Source organism: Narcine bancroftii, chromosome 2 (assembly GCF_036971445.1).
Source record: "Narcine bancroftii isolate sNarBan1 chromosome 2, sNarBan1.hap1, whole genome shotgun sequence".
In the NCBI taxonomy this organism is placed as follows: Eukaryota; Metazoa; Chordata; class Chondrichthyes; order Torpediniformes; family Narcinidae; genus Narcine; species Narcine bancroftii.
Genome location: NC_091470.1, coordinates 225,025,733 through 225,039,789, shown reverse-complemented (window position 1 = coordinate 225,039,789; position 14,057 = coordinate 225,025,733). Strand labels below are relative to the sequence as shown.

General features: G+C 41.7%; 1 protein-coding gene across 5 annotated transcripts in view; it reads right to left on the bottom strand.

Annotated features, from left to right (window-relative positions):
• Nucleotides 1–14,057, bottom strand: part of rttn (rotatin) — a 397,420-nt gene that overhangs the window by 196,728 nt on the left and 186,635 nt on the right. For all 5 annotated transcript variants that reach the window (XR_011352026.1, XR_011352027.1, XM_069920391.1 and 2 more), the window contains exon 36: nucleotides 8,591–8,789. Coding sequence is in view for 3 of the 5 variants with exons in the window: in XM_069920391.1 (XP_069776492.1) it covers nucleotides 8,591–8,789 (199 nt within the window). In the remaining 2 variants the exon portion in view is untranslated. The remainder of the gene's footprint in view (nucleotides 1–8,590; nucleotides 8,790–14,057) is intronic.

Genomic DNA, 14,057 nt, shown 5'->3' with positions numbered 1-14,057 from the left:
AAAAGAGTACAGTAGAACTCCTCATATCTGGCACCTACCTATGGGGATTGGTAGATGCCAGATGGGTGAATTTTCTGGTTGCTAGAGATTGTGTGTTGCATGATTGGCGAACTAGCAGCAAGGCACATCAATTTTAAACCAGTTTTTTTTAACATATTGATTTTCTGGAATTTTTAAAAAAAGTTGCTTGAGGCTGTCAGTTGCTTGAATTCCAGGTAACAGGAGTATTGCATTGAGTAGTACTGAGGCTCAATGTGTAGAAAATTATGTTTTGTTTATGTTTATATGTACCTTTATCAAATTAACCACGACACTGAACAGGGTAGTATTGAAGGTGGCAGAGAGACAATAAATGTGACCAATGGTAGAGAGGATGAATGGTACTGGAGACAGTGGGAGATAATGGGATAAGGGGATGAGAGGTGGAGTGGCTGGGTGCACGTTGTTTGGGTTCGTTTGGAAATGGGACAACAGGGTCGATATGCTAGGCAAACCTACACACACATACAATGATCAGGGAAAAATCACTCTGATGCCCCATCACCCCTCGACTCAGTGCAGGCACGGCTCCATGCTACAAGGGACACTAATTAAACACTCCCAACCCTTTTAACAGTGCACATATTAGCAACAGTTTCTCCAGCACCCTTCCACATTACTAGGTCTAGAGTGAAGCAGGGTGCCCCCAAGCTGGCAAAGAGAGAGAACAAAGAGCACATGGCACCTTTATAGTACTGGAGGGACAAGCCACGTCATTTACTGGGGGGCCAATAGCTCAGTTTTGGGGGGGGGGGGGTTAATCTAATTACAACAGCCAATGGCCCAAGGCCAAGTACAAGCAGGCTGGAGAGGACAGTTCAAGTAATTTACATGTGGCCAAAAGCAAGGTGTGCACTAATGGGTGGGGCGGAACCAAATCTTGATTGGCAGCTGGTGTGTCCTCTGACTAGGTAGGGGACAGTGCTGTCACATGGCAGCCACAATCTTCTCCAATACAGTGTAGCTAAAATAAAAACTTGTGTTCCCAAAGGCACCCAACCCGGTCTTCGTTAAATAGGTTATCGATAAGTAGTTGCCGCTTTCATCACTTGGCTAATATCTTGAAATCACTTGCTGGACTGGATTGTCCTAATTTTTGTGAGAACATCCTATGCCATAGGTGCTCTGTAGTTAGTAAGGGATCACTTTAAGGTGATACGAGTTGGGGAAAAAAGGTTGAAAAATCACTGGTCTAGGCCAACACTCCAGTATTGTATTGAGAAAGAGTTACACTGCTGAACAAGCTGCTAAAACCAAGGCCAGTTTTCTTACAAGAGACTCCATGGCACTAACGTAAGGTAGCTATCGAAATTTTTCAAGCACATACTTATCTTCCAATCAACATAATATAAATAAATATTACATTGCTGTTTGCAGTTTTCTGTGTTGAAGCAATCAAGTTGATTCTCTGAAATTCTCTGCACTGTATTGTGGAAAGATGTGGCTGTCATGTGACAGCACTGCCCCCTACTGAGTCAGAGGATACACCAGCTGCCAATCAAGGTTTGGTTCCGCCCCACCCATTAGTGCGCACCTTGCTGTTGGCCACATGTAAATTACTTGAACTGCACTCTCCAGCCTGCCTGTCCATGGCCTTGGGCCATTGGCTGTTTTAATTAGATTAACCCCCCCCCCCCCCCTCGACACTGAGCTATTGGCCCCCAGTAAGAGTTGATTCCATTGAACCAATAACTGGACATTTAAGGTTCTTTGCTACATTTTATTGCTCTGTGATGATTGCATTTGGGAAAGGGCAGTTAAACCATTTGCCTCAAATTGAAGAGAAATTCTGAATAGTTTGGAACAAAATGGATGGTGTCGACAAGACAGAAGCATGATGACTTGCAATACTTGCAATACTAATCACCACAAAAGGAATCTGCGATGTTTAAAAGTTCACTTTCTTTTTCGCCCAAGGATAACTAAAATTTTAGTATCCACCTTCTATATTTATTGTCTTACTGCAGCAAGAATTTTGATCTGCATGTACAATGAATAGGACAATAAGCTCATCGTGGTTATCAGACTTCTATTGTTAATGACTGGGATGCTGCTAGTTATCTGTAGGTTTCTATGGGGGGGAAAAAGGGGACTTGGTTGAAAGAGTGACACAGGTTTCTGGGCAGCCATGATCCAAACAATGATTTCCAGAAGGCGTTGCAAAATAAAGTTAGCTGGAAGCCAAATTTTGCACTCAGCATATTGAAGTCATAAAAATATTGAGGGCTCCTCTGATGTATTGAGTCTGGAGAATTGCTTATTAAGAACTCAGATGAGCTGAACCAATGCACAATATTGGCAGGATTTCGGAGAATACACTGTTCTTTATAGTGCTCAGAATCCATAACAACTCCATCTGCTCAGTCCTGTGACTTATTGCTCTGTGCAAATTCATGGGAGAAAAGCTGGAAGAACTATTACTTGAATTCGGAACATCACTGCTTGCAATATTTTTCGCGGACAGAATTGAAGCAACTCCACAGCACAGAAAGGGTCCATAAAGGTTTATCACATCCAAGCTGGCGAAGAAAAAGCTATTCAGCCAAGCTGTCCTTTCTGCTTTCTAGTGTAGCTTGAACACTCCAAGTGCACATCAATATTCTTTTCAAAGGACGTCAGCCTCCAAAACCCTTTCAGAACATGAGCATCCTGCAGGGAGTTATCCTCTCAACCCAAGTAACACTGTTATCAATTATTTTAAATCTATGCTTCCTGGTTGTGACCCTTTGGCCATGAGAAATTCCTTTCCCTCCAGTCTATGTCAGCATCTTACAACTTCGCATATCTCAATGAACTAATCCCTCAACATCCAATGTCAACAAAATATAATCCCAAAGTATCTAATTTCTCTTTACCACTAAAATTCTCCAGTTCTGGCAACATCATCAATTCTCTTTAGCACACTCAAGCAATCACATCCTCCCCATAATGTGGTGGCCAGAGTTGCATGTAGTACACGAGCTCGTCTATTTTTAGTGAAGTGAAGAGAATTAACTGGACATGCTGAGACTAACATACCCTCTGTGGTCACAGATTTACACTGCCAACTGTGAATACACTTCAAAGAATTGTTTAGGAATAAGCCAATCGAATTGCAACATAAAATACTGTTAAACATTCGAAGAAGAGTACCAAGTTGAATAGAGTGGTATTGTGTCTTGGAAGAAATTATTGCTTGCTCTAATTTAATTTAATATACCAAAGTGCAGGAGAAACTCAGCAAGTTGCATACTGTTCTTTAAGTAGCTAAGATAAAGATACATAACCAACGTTTCGGGCCTGAGTCTTGAGACAAGGTACGAGCAAAAAGCAGGTAGGCACCTGAATAAAATGGTGGGGAAGGGGCAGGGGGAGGAGCATAGGTCCTTCAACCAAAATTTTCTGCATTTAATGGGAACTCGACAAAATTTAAGTAAGATCTTGCATTAAAATGTGCTGACCTACCACACAATGAAAACAACCCTTCCCTTGGACTGCCATCTGCTCCTGCTGGCCTATCACTGAGTAAAAAATGGCTTGCGTTGATTTTAATCAGAGGGCTTCATTGTGCAACCATGATTATTTAGGCCTCTGAGGATCTGATCAACACAACACTCGAGGTTCCTGGTAAAAATAATGTCTGATTATTGTTATTATAACCATAGAACATTACCGTACATGAAAAAAAGGCCCTTCAGCCCTCTAGTCTGTGCTGAACTATTATTTTATGCAATATGTCCACGAGCATTTTGCAGTGTCTGAACAATTTGATTTGTTCTAGTATTAGCCATCAAAAGAGGTCAGCTTCCACTCAACATAATTGTGAGCAATCATGAAATGGATATGAGTTGATGTTCAATTAAACTCACTGTATTAAGCTAAACAATGCATCTATCTTTACAATGACAACCAGCTACTCCAATTCATAAAGGGAAGTATTTAAACGGTGGAGTTTCTTTCTCACTGGAAGATCTTTAACAATTAATATGCTTATTTTTTAATCCTCTTTTTACTTCACCTTCTTCAATGTAGTTTCTTTCCTATCCATTTTTCTTTCTCTATCTAATTTAATTCTCATTTCAGTCCATTTTTTCCCCCTCATTCTTCAATGAGTAGGTAAGCGGTTGTTCTCACTGTGATCTAGGTACCTCCTAACTCAAAAGAAAAAGGTGCCGGTGACCCATGGTGACTTTCTGTGGGCTGCAGAATCCCTGTTAAATAATCCGTTAAACTACTTACCTTTCCAGCTGCTTTCATTAGAAACAACTGCTTGCAGTTTTTTCATGACCGACCAGCTGCTGAACAGTCAGCTGAAAGGCAAAGGCCTTAAAGGGACAGGCCACCACCAAGGTTGAGGTCAGAAACTTGGAGTGAGGGCCAGGATCCAAACAAGAATGAAGCTCAGGGATACGAGACCTCCCCTACCGACCATATGGCTGGCCAATGTCCAGTCACTGGAGAATAAAATTGACAACCTAAGGGCTAAGCTGCTTTATCAGAGACAGATATGACAAATCTCAGTTGTTTGCTGCATTGAGATCCAGCTAACAGAGAACACACTGCAATCCGACCAGACGGTTTCACCATTAATCGACTGGATTGGAACTCGGATTCTGGAAAAGGGAGTGGAGACGGCATGTGTTTTTTCATTAATACTGGGTGGTGTCCAGACATTGGAGTTATGTCAACTGTTACGAGCCAAGAGGACCCCAAAACCCAGCAGCAATAGATATCCACTAAGACAAAAAAAAAGTTGCTTTTAATTATCTTTAAACATGAAAATGGAATCACACTTTATCACTATTGACGTAACTAACCTAACTTAACCCCCTTCTAATTTTAAGCACACGTGTATGTAATGTGTGTGTAAGCTCAGTAAAGTTCTTTGATTCACAGTCCAATCTCACTTCTCATTCCTCCAAGTTCACTGTTTGCAGGCAATTCTTATACTGTGCACAGAATTTAACATTTATAAAGTTCACCAAGCTTTGGTGCTTGAAAGGTAAATGGTTACCAATCAGGAAGGTTCTTGTCGGTTTTCAGAGAGAGATTTGTTGTTCCAGGACCAACACAACTGATTCCTCTTTAATCAGCCACTTCAGTGTCTTGCTGATGAAACTTTCCCCTTCAGGGTTCTCCAGATGATAAACTCTTTCTTTCAGGTCACCAAAGAGTACCTTTTTGTTTCTCTTATTCCAAGTGAAACATTATAAACAGCCAGTCCTCTCCTCTTGCATGAACCACAAGGGCTTTGACTAGGCTGAACTAAGAACTCACAACCCATCTTCCAAATGGGGTTGTCCACATGCTTACCAGCTTGTCCTGTTCCAGCCCCAGAGATTGTTGCTGACTGTAACACTGTTAGAAGTGATCTCTGCGTCTCTCTCTCTCTCTCTCTCTGTCTCTCTGAGAGAAAGCCTGTTTAACTCTCTCTGCTTGCAAAACGACATAACCCTCTTAGAACAGCAAATTCCCTTCCAGACAATATGCGGCTCTGACAAGCTCTTTCATTTGTTGCCTTTTTGTAAACACCAATCCATTAGTGAAGTCTCTTGGGCACTCTCTAAAACTTTTGCAAAAGTTCTGAGGCCCCGACATGTCTAGTATTAGCAGAGCTCCATTACTTTAAATAAAATCTGTTTTAAAGTGTTTATATGTGACCTACACTAACAAACCTTGCCCCAATTTATCTCCCAAAAACATATCTATTATTCTGTCACTCAACCTCCTGCTCTACTGTCTTAGAGCGAATCTTCCATCTACCCCGAAAATTCTCATCAGTGATTCTCATCAGAGTTTATATCTCTCCCGAAGCTGATTACAAATAGGTGGCTTGCAGAGCTGCAGGATGTGGTCAGTAAACAGGAAAAAGACAACCCCCATGAACTATAAATCTTAGTCAGTTACTTTAAGCAGGCCTGTGCCTAGAAAACCCAGCCTAATTTTACCAGCATGTAACTCATTGTATCAGAGGTCCCAGCACACTCGACTATTGCAAAAACAAGATAAGGAAGGCCTAATGTTCCTTCCCAAGACTGCATTTTGGCAAGTCAGATCATCTAGCTGTGCTCCTTCTGCCTTCATAAAGAGAGAGGCTAAAAAAGAGAACCTCCAGATATCAGGACAGCTAGCAGGTGGTCACAGGAGGATGAGAACTTCCTCGAGTCAGCAGATTGGCTGGTGTTCAACGACTCAGCTGAGAATCTGAATGATCACACCAGGGCTGTCACAGACTCTATAAAAACAGCTGTGGATGAGTGTGTCCCAAACAAATCATTCACAGTTTTCACAACCAAAAGCCTGCTGAGAGCCAGATCACAAGCATTTATGTATGAAGATCCAGATCAATATAGAAGGAGCAGTTATGACTTGTGAAAAACTATCTACTGTGTGAGGTGGAGATTCCGGATGAAAATGGCATACCCAACAGCTATGGCAGGGCCTAAATGCCATATCCTGCTACAAAACCAAATCAGGTGAAGTAGCATACAGCAAAGTTTCACTCCCAGAGGAAACCAACGCCTTCTACGCCCGATTTGATGCCAGTAACAGCGAAGAACCACCCCTCCACATACCCATCTTCCCTGATTATCCCAACCTGTTCGTATCTGAGAATGATGTGCATGCTGTCTTCAGGAGAATCCACCATCTCCATCAGTACCGGAGCACTGCTCTACTCACTTTACACCTTCGGCTGTGTGGCTCAGGTTGACAATAACCCCATTTACAAATTAGTGATGGGACGCTTGGCATAATGGTTAGCACAACGCCTTTACAGCACCAGCTACCAGAATCAGGATTCAAGTACTGCGCTGTCTGTAAGGAATTTGTACGTTTTCCTCCTTGGGGCTCTGGTTTCCTCCCACCATTCAAAAAGTACTAGCCGTGTAGATTAATTGGGTGTAATTTGGGTGGCATAGACTCATGGGCCGAAATGGCCTGTTACCATGCCGTATGTCTAAATTCAAATTTTAAAAAAAATTAAAGGAAGGTGTTGAGTCAGCATACAGGATGGAGATTGAAAACTTGGCTGAATGGAGCACCAACAACAATCTTGCACTCAATATCACCAAAATTAAGGAGCTGATTGTTGACTTCAGAAAAGAAAAATCAGATGTATATGATCCAATGATCATTGGGCGATCAGAGGTGGAGAGGGTGGGCAAATTAAGTTCCTGGAAGTCACTATCTTAGAAGATCTTTCCTGGACCCAATAGACTAATGACACCGTGAACAAAGCACGTCAGTGTCTCTATTACCTCAGGAGTTTGTGGAGGTTTGGTACGACACCAGAAAACCTGGCAAATTTCTACAGATGTGTGGTAGAATGTGTGCTGACAGGCTGCATTATGATCTAGTATGGGGACACCAATACCCCTGAGGATAAAGCTCTCCAAAAGGTAGTAGACACAGCTCAGGCAAAACCCTCCCCACTATCAACAACATCTACAGGAAACACTGCTGTCGGAGAGCAGGATCAAGGATCCACACGACCCAGCAAATGCTCTGTTCTCGCTGCTGCCATCAGGAAAGAAGTGTAGGTGCCACAAAACTCGCACCACCAGGTTCAGGAACAGCTGTTACCCCTCTACCATCAGATTCCTCAACAACAAACTCAATCAAAAGCTCATTTAAGGACTCTTACTTGTGCACTTTATTGATATTTGTTATTCTCTCTGCAATGCACAGTTTGTTTACATTCATTTTCTGTTTACTGTTCTTTATTTGTTTACATATATATGCTGTGTAGTTATTTTGCACTTCCAATAATTGGTAATTCTGCCTCACCCGTGGGTAAGAGAATCTGAGGGTGGTATGTGATGTCAAATATGTACTCTGACAATATATCAATCATAATTCTGGACAACAATTTTTTTTCAAAAGGTTTGTTCCTGAAAAAAATTATGATTATGATTGGCAACTTTTGCTGAACACAAAAATCATTTCAGATTTGCTGTATCACGTAGAAAATTGGAGAAACATTAAATGTTATTGAATTTAATATGGTTAATCACATAATGATGCTGTCACATTGCATTAGTTCATCTGACCTAAAGATGTTTTGCAACTGATTTTTGTTTGGACTCAACATCTGATGTCTCTCATGTCAGTGTCCAACATAGTTGGCCAGATTTAAGAGATTCCTGTTGCCCTCATACCACTTTTCCATGGATGCAATGGCCTAGTGAAACCTTTCACCATGTTCACCACTGACTGCACCAAGATCAGCAGGGAAGACGTCCAAATACAAACACAGAAAATGAATTTTCAATGATGTTGCACTTCATGTGATCACAAAAAAAATAGGCTATATCTAAAAATCAGTATGTGATAGGGAAATTTTAAGGTGATTTTTGTGATCGGCAGTCCAAAATCCATAAAATACACCCAAGAGTTTTTAAGGAAGCAAAATCTTCATTGTCCAGTTTAACTTATCAACATGCACTTCAAGAATGGAGCAAACAACAAAATGCTCTGCTCAGGCAAATGTAGTCCAAATAGCCTCTGGGGTCTGGAGCAAGAGTTTATCAAGCGTTAACATTTTTTAGGTAATTTTGTGACGGTCACTCACCCATTAAAAGCTGCAAGGAGGTGGTTTTGCTTGAATGCAGTCAATGTGTCTTCTGGGATGACCGCCAGTAAATTGGTAAGGAAGCTGCACACAGTCGACAAGAATTGAAGGGTTACAACTGCACATTGCTCCGTTGAAGAATCAGAAGCATGAGAGTTCTCACTGTGCAGAGATTCTGTGATTTCTGAGTCACTCTGACCTGATGAAGAAAAATAACAAAGATGCAAAGAAAGCATAGACAAGTAGAAATAATAGGCAGCAAATAATACTCCATCTGTGTCCTACATTTCTCAAATGCATTGTTCAAGCATCAAGGAACTTAAATAACATCAACTCATGGTTTTAATTCTCTTCTGAGTCCCTTTCAAAACAACTTCAATACAACCAAACTTTGCACAAGTTCAAAGGTTGCAATCCAACCAGCTTCCTGGTTTCCTGTATCTTGATTTGAATATTAGTCAAACATTTGTAAGTAAAATAGAAGCCATACTCCATAGATTCTTTTGCTCAAAATCCTGCATTTAATGATGACACTAAGGAAACTCTGCTATTTAAACCAATCAAATGCTGCACCTTTGTGGATTTCCTGGTTTGTTTTTCTTTTAATGATATTGAAAGTGATAGCAAACATTTTACCAGGAAAAATGGGACTGACAGTCAACATCAAACTTCTGGGGCAGGGGGCGAATTGCATGAGTGTGGAAGTCCTGAAACAATTGAGAGCTCCTCTGCACTCTCCAGCAGGGTAAGCTCAATGCTGTAATGGTACTAGTGACACAGGTTTGAATCCAGAGCTGTCTAAAAGAAGTTTATACACTCTCTCTATGTTGGCATAGGTTTCCTCCAGGTGTTCCAGTTTCCTTCCATCCTTCAAAAATGTGGGTAGAATTGGGCAACACAGGCTTGTGGGTTGTAAGGGCCTGTGACTGTGCTATATGTCCAAAAACAAAACACATTGCTTCCTTACTTTGACATAGGACTCAGAGTCCAGCAGTGGAGCTGCAACTTACTCCACACTCTCAGCAGTTACGCTCAGAAAGACTGATTGTACCATGTCTTCATTTCAAGCAGTGGTCTTGAGGAAGATGGGAGAATTTTAAGTATTCTGCATTTTCTAAATAAAATTAAAAGATGTTGCATACTGTTTTCAATGTAATTAATTGTTTGTTAGTGATCTTAAGTTTTAATTATTTTCAAAAGGTTTACATTTTTAAATTTTTTCAATCTGAATTATCTTCTGCGCCGCATATTGAGGAAGTGTACACCTTTGTAACATCAACCCTACAGGGAATTTTAAACATCACCTGAGCTATATATTTCAATTTCAATTTTATTGTCATATGCACTGACACCCATTGTTTTGCAGTCGCTCATTAACCCACACGTTGAACACATACACCCTTCCTTGTAGTCTTTCCTTTGACCTGTCTTGCCTTCTTTTAGCTCTACATCGCATTACCTCTTCCCCCCAGCTTTTCTTCCCCTTTTTAATATTGCCCCCTTCCTTTTAGTCTTTTTGTAAAATATTTTTATTGTTTAACAAAAACCCTTTACACAGATTTACTACGAATGATAACAAATCATATCATACACATATTAATTGTAAATTAGAACCACAACTATTACATAACTTATTTAGTTCAGGACATCAAATTCTATAATAATAATTAAACAATTAAATCATAACTCGTACTAGGTCCAAAAATAATAGTGAATACAAATAATACATGTAAAATTCCCGTATACAAGATATTTTATACTTCTCTGATGTGATCATGTTGTTCTATATGACCCTTATCTTATTTCCCAGATTATCATCCATTATCTGAAGCCAAACCCTCCCTTTTACTTATTTGTCTTAATAATAAATGGGATTTTTTTTTTATCCTTACTAATCTACCCTCTCTCTAAACAAGGTTAATTTTAGATATTGTAAATATGAATCCCAGACACCCTGCAGAGAATCCCCGGAGCATCCATACCACTTCAATCCTCAGATTATGATAATAATCCATGAATGGGCCTCACATCTTCTCAAATTCAGACTTTGCATCTTTATTATATCTATTTTTTTCCAAATTTAATAAGACCACTGAACGTGAGTGGGTGAAACATTATCTTTCTGCTTCATCAAAATTGTTCATCTAGCTACCAACGAAGCAAAAGCTAAAATTCTCTTCTGGGTTGAGGATAGAGGTATAACCACTTCTAGAGAAAAGACAAATAAAGCAATCAAAGGGCATGGTTCTAATTTATTCTTAAGAATCGTTGAATGTTCTAAGTTCGGACACTCCTTTAGTCTTCCAGGCCTGAAAGGTTGTCTGACCACTTCACCCATGGATACTGTCTGTCCTGCTGAGTTCCTTTTACAATTCTTTGTTAACTCACACATTGATTTGTTTATATTGTTATTCAGTTGGTTGTTTTTCCAGACTCTTTTGTGTAGTCTTCCAAAGGCGCTATTTGCCTTGGCGAGTCTGTTGTCTATCTCGTTGTCGATCCTTGCATCTGATGAAATGGTGCAGCCGAGATAGGTAAGCTGGTTGACCGTTTTGAGTTTTGTGTGCCCGATGGAGATGTGGGGGGGCTGGTAGTCATGGTGGGGAGCTGGCTGATGGAGGACCTCAGTTTTCTTCAGGCTGACTTCCAGGCCAAACATTTTGGCAGTTTTCGCAAAACAGGACGTCAAGCGCTGAAGAGCTGGCTCTGAATGGGCAACTAAAGCGGCATCGTCTGCAAAGAGTAGTTCACGGACAAGTTGCTCTTGTGTCTTGGTGTGAGCTTGCAGGCGCCTCAGATTGAAGAGAATGCCATCCGTGCGGTATCGGATGTAAACAGCGTCTTCATTGTTGAGGTCTTTCATGGCTTGGTTCAGCATCATGTTGAAGAAGATTGAAAAGAGGGTTGGTGCGAGAACGCAGTCTTGCTTCACGCCATTGTTGTCATACCCACACTCCTGTTCGGCTCCGAATCATGGGTCCTCTACCGGCATCACCTACGGCTCCTAGAACGCTTCCACCAGCGTTGTCTCCGCTCCATCCTCAACATTCATTGGAGCGACTTCATCCCTAACATCGAAGTACTCGAGATGGCAGAGGCCGACAGCATCGAATCCACGCTGCTGAAGATCCAACTGCGCTGGGTAGGTCACGTCTCCAGAATGGAGGACCATCGCCTTCCCAAGATCGTGTTATATGGCGAGCTCTCCACTGGCCACCGTGACAGAGGTGCACCAAAGAGGTACAAGGACTGCCTAAAGAAATCTCTTGGTGCCTGCCACATTGACCACCACCAGTGGGGTGATATCGCCTCAAACCGTGCATCTTGACGCCTTACAGTTCGGCAGGCAGCAACCTCCTTTGAAGAAGACCGCAGAGCCCACCTCACTGACAAAAGACAAAGGAGGAAAAACCCAACACCCAACCCCAACCAACCAATTTTCCCCTGCAACCGCTGCAACCGTGTCTGCCTGTCCCGCATCACACTTGTCAGCCACAAACAAGCCTGCAGCTGACGTGGACATTTACCCCCTCCATAAAGCTTTGTCCGCGAAGCCAAGCCAAAGATTGTTATTCAAAGTTACAAGGGAGACAGAAGAGAACAAAGGCAATGTTATTTTAAGAGTGTGAGATTTTAGGAGTCTGACAAAGCAGAAAATAAACTGTCTTTGAATTTGTTTAGCAGTACAGTACAAGTAAGATCTTTGGCTTAGCTTTTGATGAGATAAACCATGACTGCGTAACACATTTCCATCTGACAAATTCTGACAGGAGCTTTGGGCACTTCATGGATCACTCAGAGGGATGGACTGAAGATTTTTTTTTAAATTTTAAAATGCAATACAGTAACACGCCATTCCGGCCCATGAGCCGCGCCATGCAAATAGACCAATTAACCTACAACCCCCATAAGTATTTTAAGATCAACTAGCAAATGATTCAGCATCACTGAAATAAACTAAATTATAATGCTTAACCTTTAGGTTGCAGGCGATGTGGAATGCAATTTTGCTTCTGTTAATGGATGCCACATTTAAGTTCCGTGATCTGCTCAGATCAGATACAAGTTACTGTCATGTAATAAAACAAAAATACAGTAAAATCCCTGGTATCTGGATTTCAAGCAACCAGCAAAAAAAAAAGGATAAGTAAACATAATTAAATAATAAATAAAAGTTTAAAATTGTAAAAGTAAATGTTCTCCGAAGCAACACACAACCCCTTTGCGAAGATGGGAGCAAACATTCAGCCAGGAGTATCCCGGTCATGCCCTGTTTGAATAAGGTGTCAATAAAGTTATGTTTGTAAACAATGGCGGTGTCCCACAGTGAAGAACCAGCTGGTGCCACTTGTCACTGGGGCACCTCTCCCAAAGTGTCCTCCCATCCCTGCCTAAGATTCTTTATCAGTATTAAGTATATTAGTAAGGCTTTATCTGTACATTTGGTGGGGGGGGGGGGCAGGGGGAGTTAATTATGATGGCAGCACAGTTAGTGCAGTGGTAGCACAATAATGTTACAATGCCAGCAAACAGGATTCAAATTTAAATTTGTTAAGTTACAAGAATGACATGATTAAGTGAAATTTACATAACCTGGCATCTACCAATCCCCTGAGGTGCCAGATAACAGGGATTTTACTGTATAATATTACATAAAATTGGCTTTAAGGCAAAGATTCACCATTAGCATTGCCTGGTGCCCCTAAAAGTAAAAAAAAAAGAACCAAAAGAGAATCCCCCCCCAGAGTCACTGAGTGTCCGTGGATTGACCTCCGGCGCTCCCGCAGCCACTTAAGACTCCAGTTCAATCCAAATCAACCCGAGCCCAGATCCAAACCTCCAACATGACGAGGAAGAGTTCAGCATCCAGGGACCTTCGGGGGCACTTTTTGTCCTCAATATCCTCTCGAATATTGATACCTGATTCTAATGAGCCAGTGCCCGGCAGCCCACGGCCTGGTGTGAGTCCTTTGACCTCAAGCTGCCAACAACCCAAAGCCTTTGTGTGCAGGTTCCTCACCAGCAAGTTGGCAACCGCTCACTGGCTGTGAAGGGCCTTCAGCTGCAGAGCCCCTCGCTGGCCTACCACCATGGTTATAATCCTCTGCTTCTCCTTAACTGTGGGGGGGGCCCCTTCTCCTCATTTCTGGTCGCCTGCTCCGTTGCTTCCCCGGAGCAAAAAACAGGTGCCACCATCTTGGGCTCAGACAGCCATTCGCAGGATTTTAAATAACAACATCAGCTCTCCTTTAACAGGCCGCTTAAATACTGTACAGATCTGTCAGGAGTGGAACGCCCCCCGCCCCACCAGGAAAGCCCATTCTCCCTGCTAATGTTACAGCAGCACCGCCATTTTGTTTTTAACTCTCTCCCATTTAGGACAATGGTAGTGCCAATTGAGATAGAGAGCAACCTCAGCATGATAATGATGTGACTTTCCATTTACAAGGACTGTGAAGTTGTCAAT